This window comes from Drosophila takahashii, chromosome 3L, assembly GCF_030179915.1.
Source record: "Drosophila takahashii strain IR98-3 E-12201 chromosome 3L, DtakHiC1v2, whole genome shotgun sequence".
In the NCBI taxonomy this organism is placed as follows: Eukaryota; Metazoa; Arthropoda; class Insecta; order Diptera; family Drosophilidae; genus Drosophila; species Drosophila takahashii.
This window is the reverse complement of record NC_091680.1, coordinates 8,045,439-8,064,219: the sequence shown is the minus strand read 5'-3', so window position 1 is coordinate 8,064,219 and position 18,781 is coordinate 8,045,439. Positions and strand designations below refer to the sequence as shown.

General features: G+C 39.6%; 3 protein-coding genes across 8 annotated transcripts in view; all 3 read right to left on the bottom strand.

Moving 5' to 3' along the window:
* Positions 1 to 4,901, bottom strand: part of rols (rolling pebbles) — a 60,225-nt gene extending 55,324 nt beyond the window's left edge. For all 3 annotated transcript variants that reach the window (XM_017141582.3, XM_017141584.3, XM_017141585.3), the window contains exon 1: positions 3,977 to 4,901. In XM_017141582.3, the coding sequence (XP_016997071.2) occupies positions 3,977 to 4,901 (925 nt within the window). The remainder of the gene's footprint in view (positions 1 to 3,976) is intronic.
* Positions 4,902 to 10,969: 6,068 nt separating this feature from the next.
* LOC138913155 (probable G-protein coupled receptor Mth-like 7) lies at positions 10,970 to 12,062 on the bottom strand. Of its 2 annotated transcripts, none has more exons than XM_070215735.1 (4): positions 11,902 to 12,062; positions 11,573 to 11,796; positions 11,328 to 11,484; positions 10,970 to 11,263 (listed from the first exon to the last, which is right to left on the bottom strand). In XM_070215735.1, the coding sequence occupies exons 1-3, from the start codon at positions 12,023 to 12,025 to the stop codon at positions 11,422 to 11,424; spliced, it is 411 nt and encodes a 136-aa protein (XP_070071836.1). In that variant the 5' UTR covers positions 12,026 to 12,062; the 3' UTR covers positions 10,970 to 11,263; positions 11,328 to 11,421. The 2 variants fall into 2 exon arrangements, 1 of the variants encoding a protein (XP_070071836.1); XR_011418786.1 differs by having other exon boundaries at positions 10,971 to 11,263; positions 11,545 to 11,796.
* Positions 12,063 to 14,537: 2,475 nt separating this feature from the next.
* LOC138913193 (probable G-protein coupled receptor Mth-like 12) lies at positions 14,538 to 15,589 on the bottom strand. Of its 3 annotated transcripts, none has more exons than XM_070215888.1 (5): positions 15,311 to 15,589; positions 15,081 to 15,255; positions 14,940 to 15,016; positions 14,819 to 14,885; positions 14,538 to 14,762 (listed from the first exon to the last, which is right to left on the bottom strand). In XM_070215888.1, the coding sequence occupies exons 1-5, from the start codon at positions 15,411 to 15,413 to the stop codon at positions 14,726 to 14,728; spliced, it is 459 nt and encodes a 152-aa protein (XP_070071989.1). In that variant the 5' UTR covers positions 15,414 to 15,589; the 3' UTR covers positions 14,538 to 14,725. The 3 variants fall into 3 exon arrangements, with proteins under 3 accessions (XP_070071989.1, XP_070071990.1, XP_070071988.1); XM_070215889.1 differs by having other exon boundaries at positions 14,947 to 15,016; XM_070215887.1 differs by having other exon boundaries at positions 14,819 to 15,016; positions 15,311 to 15,585.
* Positions 15,590 to 18,781: the final 3,192 nt, after the last annotated feature.

Below are 18,781 nucleotides of genomic sequence, written 5' to 3'. Positions count from 1 at the left end.
TGTGAGGGAATGTGCCAGGATGTTGGCCCTCGAATCGGTGTCCGAGATTTGTGGAAATTGCTTTTGAATGGAGTCATCGTTAACACATACTTTGAGTACTCAATAAGGATGAGATAAGTAGCAACCTGAATGTAGTTGTCGCAGGTCTTTATGTTCAGTTTTTATCTAAAATAAATAAATCTGCAGAGTATGCTCTAATAGAAACAAAAGTTTTTGAGTAATTAATATGTAAAATAATTTACAAAACTTTTTTTTATACTTTACATAGCTTTTTATTTAATTATTTTATAATTTTGTTGTCCTAAAATGTAATTTAAATGGGTGTTACAAAAAAATGATTATGAAATAGGCCAATATAAAATTGTGGGTACACAAGTTTAAATTACCGATAACTCCCTATCTTCTAGTGTCCAAGTGCCCTGCACCTATTCATAAATATTGTTGCAATGCTCCGAACTAAATCAGCAATTTCAGCTACCAATTCTGGTAGCTTTCCAGCCCATTAGCGATCACGCTGCGGTTGCCCAAGTCCCGAACATTTCGATAAGCGAAAACCGGGCACAGTTTCAATTACATTAGAATTAATCTACTCATTAGCAGGGGAAAGAAAAAGAGCATGGGGCTCACGTAATAAAATGTTACCTCTGGCAGTTGACAACGGTAATAGTTTGTAATCGCCGAAATGTTCCAATGTTGGATCCGATCCCCATAGACCCTGAGTCGATTCCATGTTGAGCCCCCCGAAATGAGCTAATACCTTTGACACAATCTTGATTAATGGGCATCGATAAGGGGAGCGGGACGAGGTAGAAGCAGAAGTTGAGCCATCTGGTTCAAGTTTTCCTTTATTTTGGTCGAGGAAATCTGTGCAAGGCAAAAATCTAGAAATGACGTCTAATTGCAAGCATTTAAAAGATAAGAATTCCATAAATAATGTAAGAGATTAGATTGCAACACGAACAAAAATTTATATAATTAAACAATTGATCTCTTAAAATTGGAGTAAAGAATATTTTGGTGACCCACTCTATCATATTTAAGTATATAAATTCATTTTTCGGAAAGTCTTAGCTACATTTCCTCAATTACCACCAATAAATTACGCGGTAAGTATGCTCCCTCAACTTTTGGATTTTAAATCCCAGCTATTCCTTGCTGGCAGCAATTTTATTATCGCAGCCTAAAAAAGAAACTAACTACAGAGTTCAACTCATAAATATTGAGAGAGCAATTGCGAATTCAAATTCAAGTGCAACGTCGATTGTGGGAATCGCCGACTCGCCTTTTATCGAACACACAAAATGCATTCGCATTCGCCGGTGCGTGCGCGGTAATTTTATGGGGCTCCTATCTGAATCTGCGACTGGGTCGGAGTCCCGAGATCCATTCCAATAAATAGTTGGCCGTCCGAGGAGTCCATGCTGGGCCCACGGGCAACAAAGTTGCATTTGCAACTGCGTTCGGGATGAAGTTTCAGTTGGAGTCTGCGCCCCGTATCCATCAGATGCAGATACAGTTGAACGTCTCTACCAAGAACTTTCATTTCTGAATTTAGAGCAATCACATTTAATTTATGTGAATTTTAAAAAAACTCATTCTGTTAAATTTTCGCAATATTGTGATGGATAGGTAAATGTTATAACAAAGGATGTTTATCTCTATTCCTTTTTATTTTAGTACTTTTCAATTTCAATAGAATTAGTTTGATAGAGTTTTTTTTATCATTCCGGCTCGTGGGTGATCCTAAATTCATATTTTGAATGTCACAGAACAATAAACAAAGCTACATTTCGTCCATCTATATTTTATTTAGATGGTCCACTGTAGTTCCCAGCCGGTTTCGAGTCTGTTGTCCATTCATGGCAACTACCGTTTGGGTCTTTTGTTTGACTTTGTCTTGCGGCCGTCAGTCCGCGTCTATTTGTAGATACAAGCCACCAACAACTCCTCCATTTTCCATCCTCCAACCTCCATCCTCAAAGCCCCCTTTCTTCGCCTCTGTGGCTCTTTCTCTTGGCGGTGTGTGTGCTTAGGCTCTTCTGTAGAAAAGCTATACCTGTTCGTAGACGCGTCTTCGAAGCGCTCTTAGCTTTGCTCCGGCCACCGCGCTCGTTCTCGGCGCAATCTCAAGTGTTTTTTAAAAGTTTTCCAGCGATAAGCCATGTAACTTTATGGCCCATCCACTCGCATATCCGATGCCCCGGCCGCTGCAGCTTCATCATCATCATCATCCATCCTAGTTCGCCATGGTCGTGTGGTGTGGTTCGCTTTGGTGTGATCATGATGTATATGATTCATGACTTTTCACTTTTCCGCACAAACACACACGCACAGCCGCGAAATTGCAGCACCATGGGGTGAAATTGAAAATCTTAGAAATTTTATTTGATAGCTTTTAAAACATAATGCTAAAAAGCAGTTAACATTTTTATTTAGAAACAGGTGATTAAGCTTGGCTAGATTTTAAAGCCTTGATTTGATTTAGTTGATTCTTTTTTAAGATAATGATTTTAGAGACCATAAGAATAATTTGTAATTTTTTGGAATATTTTTTATAATAATACACAACTCGTAATACGCTGTAAAAAAATTTTAAGTGCTTCTTAAGTTTGAGCTAAGCCAGCTAATGATGATCTCATGCCGAAAATGGTCAAATGCATTTTAATGGCAGCCGTCAGCGAAACCACCCACTATGCATATATTGACGAGGCTGACACTTAACCCTTAGCATAAATTCTCATCAGCTTTGTGGCCGTTGAGCATTTGGCCATTGGAGTGGCACGTAAATTACTGTGACATTGCACTTTGCAGCATCATTTGGCAATTTGTTGAACACTCTTGTTGCTCTCGCCGCCCGGTTGGCTGTGCCAGTTTATTGATTAGTTTTAAATTAAAATGGAAGTCAACAGCACGAGCATAAATCTTGGCCAATTTTCTTATTAGAAACTGTCAATGTCAGCGAGTTTTCACCCCGAGGATCTACTCGATCGCGGGACTCGGTCATATGCTAACCAAATGGGAGATGGATAAACGCGGTGAATATATCCATTTGGATGATTTATGACCCGGGCGGGCTTGTTAAACATCTGTGTGAAATGGGCAAAGTCTGGCCACTTGTTTGGCTTTCACTCGCTTTGTTTACTCTATTGCCAATCGAATTGTATACACTGGAAACTAGTCTACCACAAGAACTTAGTAAATTAATATTTAATTTAAATTTACTTTAGATAACTGATTAAAAAGAATATTAAACATCGCAAGTATGAAGTCTTTTTAAATCAAAATAATAATAAATTGGTTATAAACAGTTATTATTTTCTTTTTTTATTTAGAAAAATATTATCATTTTTTGGTTCTATTAAAAATTGTATTTATTTATCTATATCTTTGCACCTTGTTTTGTTTAAGTGTACAAAACCTTCCCCACGGCCAGTGGAAGTTTGTTAGTTTTTTGGCCTAGGATACTGCTGATGATGTTGCAGTTGCAGATTGGGGATTTGGGGGACTGAGAGGACCAAGGGAAGGGTGGAAGTGGAAGTGCTGGGGGTCAGCCGCCGCCTCGCGGGCTGCCTTTCTAATGGCGAGCAAAGCGAAATGGGTCCGCTGCGAGTGGGTCATTAAAACGGTGCGCCTGTTTGCATGTCCGGTAATGAAGGATTGTAAATGAGTTTAATGCCCTGACGCATTGATGGATTACCCTGCCAGCAAGAAGAAATCAGCAGAGAAATCGCCGATGTGATCAATATAAAAGCCGAGTTTTGTTTACAAGTTACAGTTAATTAAGTGGTTTTGGGTTAATAGTTTCCACCTAACGGTTGTTTTAAGGCCTAGCAAAATAGGCGTTACGATTATTGGCGATTAAAAAATAAAATCGAATATCAAATGATATCCTGTTGTTTTCCCACGAAAGGTAATGGGACTTTAGAAACTACTTTTCCTAGTTAAGGAATAAAATCTAGGTGTTACTTTCACTCACCACTTTCTGCGGCACTCAGGCACTTGGCAGCCATTTCCTCGTTGAGCTCCTCGGCAGGATTACCCTCGCCGGAGTCCAAGACACAGCTCACACTGGCCGATCCCCAGTCGAGGGCACTCACTCCATCGCTGGACATCATAGATATATCCATCGGAGGCACCGAGGTTCCCCTTAAAGTGCTGGTTCCACTGATTCCCCCGCTGCCCAAATCTCCACCGCCCAAGGTGGCGTACTTCAGATCCAGCGAGGAGTTCATTGATCCTCCATACAGGGAACTGGTCAGAGAAGCGCAGGTGGAGTCGAAACTTCGATTGCTGGCTCGTCGCTTCTCCGGCGTGGCATAAACGGCTTCCGTCTCCTTTCTGGGCGTGGCGCAATCGGAATATCCCGGCATGGCATTCGAGGACACCTCACTGGTCAAGGAACCATTCAGAGCTCCGTAGACAGAGGTCATCATGATGTCGTTACGATTGAAGCTCGGCTGCCAGAAGTCCTCCTCCACATTGCCAGAGTCCACGAGATCCGACGACTCCTCCTCTTCGTCCTGCTCCTGCAACTGCTCCTCGGCCACCAGTTCGTCCAGGTAATCGGCCTCCAGGAGCCGCGACTCATCGATCATGGCGATGGTGTCGTCCAGATTCTCCAGGCCCTCCTCCTCACTGCCCGACTCGTCCTGCTCCTCGTTGGCATTCAACTTCTGGAAGGTCTCGTCCGCCTGCTGCATCATATCGTAGGCGTGTGGAATGGACGATCCGTGCAGCGAGTCCGAGTCGTTCTCCTCGATGCAGGACAGGTGCCGGGTGCGGAAACCGTAAACGATTCCATTGGCCAGCAACTTGGGAGGCGGGTTTATCGGCAGCGGGGGCGTCTGCAGCTCCGACTGATCGCCTTCCATCGGGAGAGCAATTTGCTGCAGCGTGGGCATGCTGAAAAATAACCAGTGTTTATTATTATTTGAAATAAAAATTGTATTCAGTAAACTTGATCAAAAACTAATAAATAATTTCAAAATATAAAATAATAATAATAGTATTGCCATGATTTAAATAGCTTTAATTTTAGAACACATCCACATTCAATTCTTTAATTTTAAGAATGTTAAAAATTGTTAAGTTTCGGTGACCTCTAACTCGAGGTCATTGTTGTTTATAATATTTCTATACTTCTAAACTTTCTGTTTAATATTTACATACTGTTAATTTTTTACAGTTATAACACGTCGTCTAAAAAAGTGAACAACACACTTTAAAGTACAAAAAAGTTTCTTTGAGCAATAAAATGTAATGCATTCCATGGGAACCTCCCCAATTATCAGTACAGTATAGAACAGTAGCTTCTCCAAACACCACTGTACCTGGCTAATGCCCTAAATTAAACATAATTTGACATATGTAATTTCGGGACTGTCTTGACTTTAACGATCCTCCATAAAGGCGCACTCGAATATATGGATTTCCAGCGGAAATGAGTTGAGATCAGTTGAGCTCGGTGAAAGATAATGACACTTGGAAAAACATTTATATATGTTGCTATCTAGTATCAATCGGATATACCAGCTTTGGGTTTTTAAATTCAAAACATAAATATATATATAATCAAATAAATATCTCCTTGATTTCGCTTGAATTCGATTTCTCAATTCTTCAAAAACATTTTAGTTTTTGAATAGAATTTTTTCCTGTGTAGCTGCATCTTGAGGTGCGAGCTTCTGCTCGTGAGCGATAAGCCCGGACAACTTTAATGCCACTTAATGCCCGGCTAACAGGAGGACGTGAAATTGTCCCAACATCAATCTCCAGCTCCAGCGGTTCCCACATGTGAGGGGGCCAGGGAAATGGGGTAGGTACATAGCAACTGCAGACATGCAGGGCACCACGAAGTACACAGATCTGGAGACGGAAGTGTCCCCCGAGCGATAGACATAGGCAACAACTTCCCCTCGTTTTTATGACCACATGCGCATCTCGCTCACATTTGGTGCGCGTGCGTATCCGTCTATCTTTTTGTGTTCAAGTGTGAGGGTGCCCCCTGCAGCGATTCTGCTGACGTCTTCAGCTGCTTCTTCCTCGGAGCAAGGAACTCAAAAGACAGTCTGACTTACATAACTTGAACTTGTACTTCAGATACAAATACCACCCACATGACCTTCCTTTAAGATCCATTTAACCGTTTAAAGCTTAAAATTTAAAATATAAATAATATAGAGTTAATGTATAAACATCTATACCCACATTTTGTTATCCCCTGTAATTTACAACCTGCTCAAGCTGCCACATAGGTAGCAGTATACCTGTTATTGTTGAATAAATATAAACCTTTTATAAAGGGGGGAAAAAAAAGTACTTCAGATATAATTAATGAAATTTATATACAATTTTTTAAATAATTTTTATGGACTAGAATACCTATAAATTTCTAAAGTATTTAAAAAAAATTTAAGCCTAATTGACTTTTAAGAAAAAATAACTGGGACAGTTGAATCAATATCCAGTATTTTACATTTTTCTGATAAAAAAATACAAGAGGTAAAGTGAAGTAAATAAAGACGTTTAGCTTAAAGAAGTTTGACTGTAGTTCTGCTGCAATGTCGTCGGCCTCTTGACATATCTAGACCCCTTCCCCGGCTCATCCAGATTTTCCCCTCGAGTAGGTGTTGCAATAGTTATTGTTGCTGCTGTTGCTCCCCCCATTCCATTATTTTGATGTCGCTGGGGAAAAACTAACGTTTGGCTTGTGCCACTGCCACCGCAAGTTGACTTTGGCAGTGCAAAGTTTTAAATAAACATTGCCATTGGTTTGTTTGAGGGCAAATTTTCTTTAGTCAGGGCTGAAGTTTGCTTAGGTTTGCCGAATCTGCACTGCTCATTTTTAGTTGACTATATACTTGTCTATTTAAGTTTTGTGCAAATTTATATCCAAAGAAATTTACCAAAATTGGACAAACTAAATTATGCTTTTTCGTTTATTTAAAAATATAGATTTTATGAAGAAATATTGTATATACATAATAAAATGTGCTATTAATTTTTTTGACCTATTTGTGCAAATGTAAATCTCAGTTTTTTTATTTTAAAATAAATGTTGCTTTAATAGAATAGAGACCTCCAATATATAGCAAATATATCTTTTTTTTTTCATTTGGCAAAAAAAGGTAAGTACATTTCTATATAACTTTTTTGCAGTGTAGATTTTCCACAAAACTAATGCAAGAAACAAATTACTCGAGGCGACGAAAAACTACACATCCCAAAGCGGTACGAAAATAGATCGGGGAAACGATCGGCGGAGGAAAACTAAGCGGCGCGACGTGGTTGCAGTTGTTGTATTTGTAGTTGTTTGTCGTGCGCCAAGAGGCGTGGTGGTGATGGAGAGGGGGTGGGGGGTAGTTTGGGTGACGGGGCCCAGGATCCCCAGCAAACTGCATTAAACTACTTTCCGTGCAGTTTATTGCTTCGTCTGCGCGCGTTTCTACTTTTAGCTATTCCACGGATGAGTTTGTGTGAGTTGGGAGTATCTGTGAGAATCTTGAACTTGTGCTTCTTTCACTCTTTTTGTGTTGTTTACGTTTTGCCGCCTCTTTTTTTTACTCATTTTTAAGCCAATGGGCGCCCCATCGAACATGCGACATTTTTCAGTCGGTTCCCAATTTAAATTCAGCTGCCTTTGTTTCGGCTCGCCGCTCCAGACATTTCCACATTTCCACTTAAATGCTCTGGGATGTGGTCACTGAAAGATGCTCCCTTTTTAGGATCCGATCCCCGGTCGGCAAAATATTGCGCATTCCACCAGCTACTTAGACGACATCGAGTTACTTTGGTATTACTCATTTCTGGCGATTGTATTAAGTTCTGATAGAGGGGGCAAACTAAGAGGCTGAATAAGTTTTCTAACTTTTTTTTTAAATATATTTCCTATTATAACTGGAAGTAACAGTTTTGTAACCGTTAAAAATAATAGCTCTAAATATAACAAATATATTGCATCCAAAATAATGTATCTATTTATCTTCTGTTGGGTATTGTTTATTTGTGCTCATTCAAAGATATTTCCTCTTTGGTATGTCTTATATTTATATGAGACGTTTAAAGCATGATGGTGATATTTAACTTATACCTAATTTTTTCAGTGACATTTGAATTAATAATCAAAAAAGTATGCTACAATATTAAACTATAGTTTTAAAACAAACCTTAAATGACTTTTTGTATTCCTTTGCTTATGCAAGATTTAAGAGTTCTAATTGGAAAAATCTTGGAATTTCAGTTTTTAAAAATCCAACTTGATTAGTTGAATTTAATTCACAATCGATGTTCTTTAATATATATTAGGAACTTTAAGCAATCACTTTTTAAGATTTTAATAGTATAATGCCACTTTTCTATAGGTTTTCTTTCACTTTCACTTTTCACTGATAATCCAATGTGGCAATTAATCCGATTGGCGCTGCTGTATCCGTATCTTTTGTCCGCCGTAACCGAAACCGTATCCGTACCGAACGCGCGCTGGAATGCAATTGAGACGAGCGGATCGCCGAGCTGGCGGCAACTGCATCCGATGGATGGAATGGAATATCAGAAGTAAGGCAGCGCAGCCGCAACAGCCCTCGGCAACAGGAGGATATATACTATGCGTTCAATGCTCAGATACCCAGATACATCCGTGCGTTCGGATGTACGTGTATCTGCCCCGATGCTAACTAGACGGAGAGCCAAAGACGGGGCTAAAAATAGTCGCGGGCAGAACGTGCAGTCAGCGCCGGTCCATCACTTTTGTTAGATTCCGTTTCCAGAGCTGAACTGCCCATCCAGACATTTTTTAGCCATTTTAAAATTAATTTTTTTAGATTTCCACAAAATTTTTAAACGGTTTTAATATTATTTATTTACACAACCATAATTAGATTAAGCTTTAAAATATAATTATATAATTAAACTCTATGCCTTATTATTTATTCGTTTCTATACAATCTTTTAAATATCCTGCTTAATTTTCTAGTAGGTATAATTAGGTTTTTCTTTTAAAACTCATTAAAATTAAATTTTAGTAAATAAATGTTTCTTTATAAAATATTTTATGTACCTTAAAATTATTATTAAACACCTTGACTTAGCTATTTTAAAATATAAGGTATTGAACATCTCTGATACCAAGAGCAGACGCTTCGTCTGTTTTCACTACACCCCGCGAAGAGGACTCGGTTTCTAATGTACCCCAAGGGAAAGGCGCTGGAGGAGGGTAAATGGGGGAGGGGTTGTAATGGCAGTCGCCCAAAGTTTGCCAGCGGAACCAGAGTGTCGCTTGCTTGGTTGCCATTTAATTGCACTGCGATCTTGGCAGTCGGACTCCACTCGGTAAATAGGGGAGTGAAATGGAGATCCTATGTTTAAAAGTATTCCATGTATTTTTGCCTTAACTGGGCATAACTTCGACAAAACGTCTTCTTTTGTATCCAGCAAATTCAATGTTTTTGAGTTTTTGTTTATTAAAATCGCCTAAGGCTTATTTGATTTGATGTATTACAAATATAATAGTTACATGTACATTGCGGGTTAAATTAAAATGTTTTCAGAATTCTGATTTAACTTAATTGTATAATAAATATTTGTTTAAGAAAAATGTTTTAAAAAAAAATTTACAAAAGTTTGTTTATTTGATTTACCCTATCTTTAACCTTTTACCTCTTACCTTTACCCTTACCTTAAAAATTTATTTTTTCATTTTGTCTTTCTCTAGACAAATGAAATTAAAGTTCACCTTATAAATTTCTTCCTTTCCGAGGTGGATCATTTTCCGATTAGCTCACATCCTGGTGACTGTACTCGGAATCCAGAACAACCTCAACCACAACCCCAATAATTTATCTTAAGCCCGAGTTCAATGCACCTAGGGTGAGATGCTAAAACGGCAACAAGTCTGCCGTGCAGGACTGGATACAATTGCAGTTCGTTCAACCCAGGGCCGAAGGATGAGTCGAGGTGAGCACATGGGGCTGGGCAACTATGGATCTATGCGACGGAAATGGACTAATTTTTCATGTTTTGAAATTGGATGACAGCAACAGGAGGACACACTTCCCGCGAAGCCAGCGACGCATGCGCAGAGCGGAGTTTGTTCACCTCGCGTATCGTAGATACAAGATGCATCCGTGTACTAAGTAGTTATAGTTACGCACGGATTGTATTACACGATAGATGAACGCTTCGCTGGAATTGCTCTGCCGCTCTTGCTCGGCCCCCTAGAATTTCGGGTGATTTTTCCAAGCAACTGTTTCAATTTCTGGCTTTCCTGTATTTATCTTCGGTCGCTTTAATATGACTTCCACTTTCACCGCGCCGCATTTCTTCTCCTCTCTCCCCTGTCGTGTGAATGATTTGTGACACCTTCCTGATGACTTTTGATGGTGCGCCTGCGCGCAAAATCCCCTTAATCTTGGGTGATCAGCAGTCCTCCATCTGCACAGGCTTTTCATTTCAATTGCCGCTTGTCGTTTTGATAAATTATTGTGGGAACCTACCATAAATTTTGGAGATCGTGATGCTTGGTTGCAGTTGATCGTTTTTATAAATCAATACCTAATACCTTCCTTTTTAAAAAATATATTTAACCATTATTCTGTAATATAATCCTTATGAAGTATAATTAGTGGATTGAAAGCTATAAATTAAAAATTATTTTAAAATTATAATACTCTGTCCACGGTTAAAAAGACCAAACAAATGGTTAAGCAAGGTAAAATGATCGTATCGTATTTTATTACCTGGCGCTTTAAAAATGTGTATTCTGTTCATTTAGGTGACTTTAGATCATTGGTTCTAGGGCTTGATGATCGTTGGTTTGTGCATTGGCTAATGTGGACTGTGTGCTAAAAATCTGTTCAAGGTTTGGTAATATAATCGTAGGATAGCAATCTTTACCAAAGTTTACGAAAATAAGAGCGAGCAACTATGTTGGTAACATTGTTTATTTTAAACTGATCTGGAATGATTGTCCTTGATTGTAGGCCTCTATTAATATGTAGGACTTAAATGTAATATAAATAATAGCTTACATAGCATATCACAGTGGTTGCAAGTACTCGTCGCTGCATCGTAATGGTCGCTATTACAATCACGAATGCAGGGCTTAAGAGCCAAAAACATAAAAACAAAAATTCCAAAACTAAAATTGAAATATTTTTCAGCCCAAGTGACAGGCCACAAAATATCAGGCCTATCCAAAAAAAGCGAAAGGCAGTTAACGGCCCAGAACATGCCCTTCAAGGTAAACAGCCGTAGAAATACAAAATAACTAAGTTAAGAGATGGAACAAATATTAAGATCGGTTACAAAATTCCAAAATAAATCAGACTTACGTGTGATTGTCGAAATTGAAACTGATCGGCATCATCTGCTGCCGTTGCGAAAACTTTTTTAGTTGCGGTTTAACTTTAGAAATGTGTGTGTACATTACGATGAAAAAGAGAAACAGTATCGGTAAAAAAAAGTACATCCATGCAGACCGCTTCTCATCTGAAAACGAGCATTAATATAGGTTAGAACAGCTTGAATAAAGCTTTAAATTAAACTGACAGTTCACAGAGCATCGCGTAAAACCAACCAAAGGCATCCAATCCCATTTATAGGGATCGTTCTCCCAGCCATGATTTATCAACAATATTAATCCAGTCGGAATAGCAGCCAAACTCCAAGCGAAGATATTGTAGACCAGGAATCGATAACGTATCGCATCATCCTTCACCGTCTTATGTCCTTTCCACATTTGATAACTCATGACAAAAAGCCACAGAAGAGAGGCCATTTTGAAAAAATGTTTACTGTATCCTGAAAATAGTCAACGAACTTATCACTTTAGGAATTGTAACATTTTACCTAACTTCATTTTATATTTAGTAGCGATGAAATCTAAATTTAATAGTATCTACTAACCTGCTAAGGAGCAAAAGTCGCCTAATATATTCAGTTTGTCCAGAATAGAGAGAAGGTCGTTCATAAACATACAGAAGATGCTGCACATAAAACACTTGCCGATCACATTTCTCAGCTTTTTCATGCTAATATAAACTGCGATAGTTAGAATATAGCATACCAACGATATCATACTAACTGAAAGATCGGAGACATTAAAGTAAAGGCAACAATAATTAGAAACAAGAAAGGAAGCTAGCTTCGGCAAGCCGAAGCTTATGTACCCTTGCAGATCATTCTATTAATTTACAAATCGCAAAAATGTTAAATTTCTTATTATTTCACATTAATTTTTCGATCGTTTCTATCACAGCTATATGATATAATAGTTCGATCTTTTAAAAATTAAAATCGAAATTCGGAAATATTTCAAAATAGTCATATCCCAGAGTAGAAGGGAATGTAATAAAAACCAACAAAGATATAATTTTTTTCCCATAAATATTCATTTAATTTTTCGACCGTTCCTATGGCAGCTATATGATATAGTGATCCGATTAAAAAAACAAAAAAACCGAAATTCAGAAATATATAAAAAAAAATGTTCCCAAGAGTAGAAGGTAAAATTTTAAAAAACACCGGAGCTAGAATTTTTTTACGTTTTTTTTTTTGATCCTTCCTATGGGAGCTATAAGATATAGTTGTCCGATCCGTTTGGTTTCGACATATATACTACCTGCAATAGAAATACGACTTTTATGAAAGTTTCATCCCGATAGCTTTAAAACTGAGAGACTAGTTTGCGTAGAAACGGACGGACAGACGGACAGACGGACAGACGGACAGACGGACAGACGGACATGGCTAGATCGACTCGTCTAGTGATGCTGATCAAGAATATATATACTTTATGGGGTCGGAAACGTCTCCTTCACTGCGTTGCAAACTTCTGACTGAAATCATAATACCCTCTGCAAGGGTATAAAAACGTACTCTCTAAGACCGCTGGGAGCAATTGGGTTTTGCCCTTTCGAAACATCATCCATATGGACTTTGGGGGTTCCGAATAAAAATGATAAGGATAAATACAGTAGTCCTCAGTAGTCCGGTTCAAGGAGTGGATGATTATGCTTCCGTGCTAAAAAATGCCGGAAAAGACAGATTGAAAAATATTCAAATTGAATGCCATACCTCAAACAACATGAATTCATCTTCTCCCAGACTCATCAGCTCCTCAGAGTCATGAAACTCTTCCCTTACAACCGTAATGTCGATTAGATTATAACGGCGCTCCTTCGAATAACCGTTCCAGTTTTCTACCAAATTCAGGTATGGATTAGTCCTGGCAATCTCCTCCTCCAGACCATCATCGCATTCGCCATTGGCCAACATATTCCTGCGAGGGCAGCAGATGCGTATGTGGGGCACCTTAGATCCGTTTGTATAAACTTCACGATCAACATGATTGTAGGACTGGTTGTGCGTTTAAATATTCATTGCATTTTCGATATTATTGAAAAGTGTAGACCTTGATTGTTTTATTGTCAGTAGAAAAATAAAAATTTTAAGAAATTCTAGGACCAGACGCATTTTTAAGCTATGAACCATTCAAGCGGATAACCAAACTCGACTCACTCTCAATTTCGCTTGCTCAAAGACTTTATGCTTAGTTAACTTCCGCAAGTCAAATTTGTAATACCCAAAAAAAAATATTTTGCAGATAACATAATTTTAAAAAAGAGAGTGTTTTTACCCTGATTAGGGTATAAATACAAAAATAGGATTTGCCCAGATTCCTGTATAAAGCTCTTACACTGAGCTTAAATTTTATGGAAAAATAATATCGTTCCTATTGTACCTCTAGGATATAGGCGACAGACCAGTTTTAATACTTGATCTGTGTACATCTAAGGTCCCGTGCTTAAATATCCCTTTTTAAACTACGTTTTTTTTTTAATTCATAAAACTTTGTTTGGGGTGGAGTCTTAGAAGCATTAAAGACGATTTAAAACATTTTTTAATATTCTTTGTGCTCTAAAAACTAATAATTCATAAAAAGCAAACTAACATTTTTTTCTCCGAGTATAAACAAATTAGAAGCTGATAAAATCGCCACCCATTTAGGCTATAATATATAAAAATTTTTAACAATATTGAGAATTGTGATAAGAGATTTTGATTTCGACTGCGTGTAGAACCGGAAGAGATTGTGAAATATTAATACTGACTTGCCCTATGAAGCCAATCAAGAACACATGTACTGGCACAAGTACCCTAGATTTGAATTTTAAATCCCTTTGGTCGTTTAAGATTTAAGGTTAAAATGCAAATGGATTGAGAATTTTATTATGAACCTAACGCATTTTTTTTATTTTTCAATGTGGTGTTCAAAAAGAATAAAACAAAAAATTGGTCCTTAGTGGTAATGATACGATCCAAAATTGTACAAGAAGGCAAAAGTATGTTCACGTAAGTTATATGAGGCGCCTTTATTATGGACTTCATTAAATGAAAGGCGTACATTGGTTGCTGTCCTGGCTGATCGTTGGTTTCTGTATTGGCTAATCTTAAAAGTATACTAAAAAAAATTTCAATAATTTTGTAAAAGCAAGTTTTAACGCTCAACAACCACGCTAAAAATGTTACAAGATATCTGAAATTAATTGAAATAGAATGAAATAGGCAACAACCATTTTCGCTATTTATGCGCGATTTTTTAACTTTCAATGCTAACTTAAAATTGTAAGTAAAGTACAGAAATGTCTTATAATTACTTAATTAGTAGCTTTTTACTGCGGTCAAAAATAATCGACATTACAAACTACGTACTACATCTTCTAAACCTTTAATAATGCCCATGTGATCTGCGTACATCCTCAATTCTGCTGAAACAAAGAAAAAGTTATTTATAGTTTTGATTTATCCACAAACGACTTACCTATTAATAAGCATCCTTAATGTGCTGCGTTTAAGTATCAACAGATAAAAAACAAAAATGCCAAAACCTAAATTAAAATAGTCTTTAGCCAATAAAATAGGTCGCCAAATATTTTCTTTACTCTCCACAAGATAAGTTGTAAAATTCAGAAGCCAAGTCGCACCCATCAATGCAGAAAGCCGCACAAACTCTAAAAAACTTGAATAGAAGATGGAGGAAATAAAATGATTGGTATACAACTTTTAAAATATAAACCCCTTACGTCTGAATGTCAAAGTTACAACAAATCGGCGTCATCTCCTCCCTTTGCGTGAATTCCTTCAGTTGCCTCTTCACTGTAAGAATGTGAATGGCCGTTAGGATTAGCATAATGTCGGAAAAAATGTTCTGGACCAGTATCGGTCCATAATAGTAAATCCAAGCAGACCACTTCCCATCTGTATACGAAAATAAATAGTTAATTTAAAAAGTCTCGCATAAATAAAAACTCACATTTCACTGAGCAGTTACTAAAAACCACTAAGGGCATCCAATCGCATTTATCCGGATCCTTCTCCCAGCCTTGATTCATCAAAAATATGATTCCAGTGGGCATAGCTGCAGTACCCCATGCAAAGACATTGTACCTCAGAAATCTATAACTTTGACGGACCTAAATCCCTTCATTAAGTCATAACTTATGACAGAGAGCCAGAGAATGTAAGCCATCGTGAAGAAGTATTTAATGTAACCTACGAATGACCAAAAAATGATTTCCCTTTAAGAAGCAATTCAAAAGTATGTATATATTTTTATAACAAACCTGCCAGAGAGCAAATGTGCCATGTTCCATGTGCCATGTGCCATGTGCCATGTTCCATGTTCCATGTTCCATGTTCCATGTTCCATGTTCCATGTTCCATGTGCCATGTTCCATGTTCCATGTTCCATGTTCCATGAGCCATGTTCCATGAGCCATGTTCCATGTTCAATGTTCCATGTTCAATGTTCCATGTTCCATGTTCAATGTTCCATGTTCAATGTTCAATGTTCCATGTTCAATGTTCAATGTTCCATGTGCCATGTTCCATGTTCCATGTGCCATGTTCCATGTGCCATGTTCCATGTTCCATGTTCCATGTGCCATGTTCCATGTGCCATGTTCCATGTGCCATGTGCCATGTTCCATGTTCCATGTTCCATGTTCCATGTTCCATGTTCCATGTTCCATGTTCCATGTTCCATGTTCCATGTTCCATGTTCCATGTTCCATGTTCCATGTGCCATGTTCCATGTGCCATGTTCCATGTTCCATGTTCCATGTTCCATGTGCCATGATCCATGTGCCATGTTCCATGTGCCATGTTCCATGTTCCATGTTCCATGTTCCATGTTCCATGTTCCATGTTCCATGTGCCATGTGCCATGTGCCATGTGCCATGTTCCATGTGCCATGTGCCATGTACCATGTGCCATGTTCCATGTGCCATGTTCCATGTTCCATGTGCCATGTTCCATGTTCCATGTGCCATGTTCCATGTGCCATGTTCCATGTTCCATGTGCCATGTTCCATGTTCCATGTGCCATGTTCCATGTGCCATGTTCCATGTTCCATGTTCCATGTGCCATGTTCCATGATCCATGTGCCATGTGCCATGTTCCATGTGCCATGTGCCATGATCCATGTGCCATGTGCCATGTTCCATGTGCCATGTTCCATGTGCCATGTTCCATGTGCCATGTTCCATGTGCCATGTTCCATGTGCCATGTTCCATGTGCCATGTTCCATGTGCCATGTTCCATGTTCCATGTTCCATGTGCCATGTTCCATGTGCCATGTTCCATGTTCCATGTGCCATGTTCCATGTGCCATGTTCCATGTGCCATGTTCCATGTTCCATGTTCCATGTTCCATGTTCCATGTGCCATGTGCCATGATCCATGTTCCATGTGCCATGTGCCATGTTCCATGTGCCATGTTCCATGTGCCATGTTCCATGTTCCATGTTCCATGTGCCATGTTCCATGTGCCATGTTCCATGTGCCATGTTCCATGTGCCATGTTCCATGTTCCATGTGCCATGTTCCATGTGCCATGTTCCATGTTCCATGTGCCATGTTCCATGTGCCATGTTCCATGTGCCATGTTCCATGTTCCATGTTCCATGTTCCATGTGCCATGTGCCATGATCCATGTTCCATGTGCCATGTGCCATGTTCCATGTGCCATGTTCCATGTGCCATGTTCCATGTGCCATGTTCCATGTTCCATGTTCCATGTGCCATGTTCCATGTGCCATGTTCCATGTGCCATGTTCCATGTTCCATGTTCCATGTTCCATGTGCCATGTTCCATGTTCCATGTGCCATGTTCCATGTGCCATGTGCCATGTTCCATGTGCCATGTGCCATGATCCATGTGCCATGTGCCATGTTCCATGTGCCATGTTCCATGTGCCATGTTCCATGTGCCATGTTCCATGTGCCATGTGCCATGTTCCATGTGCCATGTTCCATGTTCCATGTTCCATGTTCCATGTTCCATGTTCCATGTGCCATGTTCCATGTGCCATGTTCCATGTTCCATGTTCCATGTGCCATGTTCCATGTGCCATGTTCCATGTGCCATGTGCCATGTTCCATGTTCCATGTTCCATGTTCCATGTTCCATGTTCCATGTTCCATGTTCCATGTTCCATGTTCCATGTTCCATGTGCCATGTTCCATGTTCCATGTTCCATGTTCCATGTTCCATGTTCCATGTGCCATGTTCCATGTGCCATGTTCCATGTTCCATGTTCCATGTTCCATGTGCCATGATCCATGTGCCATGTTCCATGTTCCATGTTCCATGTTCCATGTTCCATGTGCCATGTGCCATGTGCCATGTGCCATGTTCCATGTGCCATGTGCCATGTGCCATGTGCCATGTGCCATGTGCCATGTGCCATGTGCCATGTGCCATGTGCCATGTGCCATGTGCCATGTGCCATGTGCCATGTGCCATGTGCCATGTGCCATGTGCCATGTGCCATGTGCCATGTGCCATGTGCCATGTGCCATGTGCCATGTGCCATGTTCCATGTGCCATGTTCCATGTGCCATGTTCCATGTGCCATGTTCCATGTGCCATGTTCCATGTGCCATGTTCCATGTTCCATGTTCCATGTTCCATGTTCCATGTTCCATGTTCTATGTTCCATGTTCCATGTTCCATGTTCCATGTGCCATGTGCCATGTACCATGTGCCATGTTCCATGTGCCATGTTCCATGTTCCATGTGCCATGTTCCATGTTCCATGTGCCATGTTCCATGTGCCATGTTCCATGTTCCATGTGCCATGTTCCATGTTCCATGTGCCATGTTCCATGTGCCATGTTCCATGTTCCATGTTCCATGTGCCATGTTCCATGATCCATGTGCCATGTGCCATGTTCCATGTGCCATGTGCCATGTGCCATGATCCATGTGCCATGTGCCATGTTCCATGTGCCATGTTCCATGTGCCATGTTCCATGTGCCATGTTCCATGTGCCATGTTCCATGTGCCATGTTCCATGTGCCATGTTCCATGTGCCATGTTCCATGTTCCATGTTCCATGTGCCATGTTCCATGTGCCATGTTCCATGTTCCATGTGCCATGTTCCATGTGCCATGTTCCATGTGCCATGTTCCATGTTCCATGTTCCATGTTCCATGTGCCATGTGCCATGATCCATGTTCCATGTGCCATGTGCCATGTTCCATGTGCCATGTTCCATGTGCCATGTTCCATGTTCCATGTTCCATGTGCCATGTTCCATGTGCCATGTTCCATGTGCCATGTGCCATGTTCCATGTGCCATGTTCCATGTTCCATGTGCCATGTTCCATGTGCCATGTTCCATGTTCCATGTGCCATGTTCCATGTGCCATGTTCCATGTGCCATGTTCCATGTTCCATGTTCCATGTTCCATGTGCCATGTGCCATGATCCATGT

Excerpts from the sequence above, each read along its gene's own strand:
- LOC138913155 (XM_070215735.1), bottom strand. The coding sequence starts at position 12,025 with ATGAAAAAGCTGAGAAATGTGATCGGCAAGTGTTTTATGTGCAGCATC. Across the intron at positions 11,797-11,901 it reads CGACTTTTGCTCCTTAGCAG|GATACAGTAAACATTTTTTC; the intron begins GTTAGTAGATAC and ends GACTATTTTCAG. Across the intron at positions 11,485-11,572 it reads AATGGGATTGGATGCCTTTG|ATGAGAAGCGGTCTGCATGG; the intron begins GTTGGTTTTACG and ends GCTCGTTTTCAG.
- LOC138913193 (XM_070215887.1), bottom strand. The coding sequence starts at position 15,413 with ATGCCCACTGGAATCATATTTTTGATGAATCAAGGCTGGGAGAAGGAT. Across the intron at positions 15,017-15,080 it reads TGTAACTTTGACATTCAGAC|TTTTTTAGAGTTTGTGCGGC; the intron begins GTAAGGGGTTTA and ends CTTCTATTCAAG. Across the intron at positions 14,763-14,818 it reads TTAAGGATGCTTATTAATAG|AATTGAGGATGTACGCAGAT; the intron begins GTAAGTCGTTTG and ends TTGTTTCAGCAG.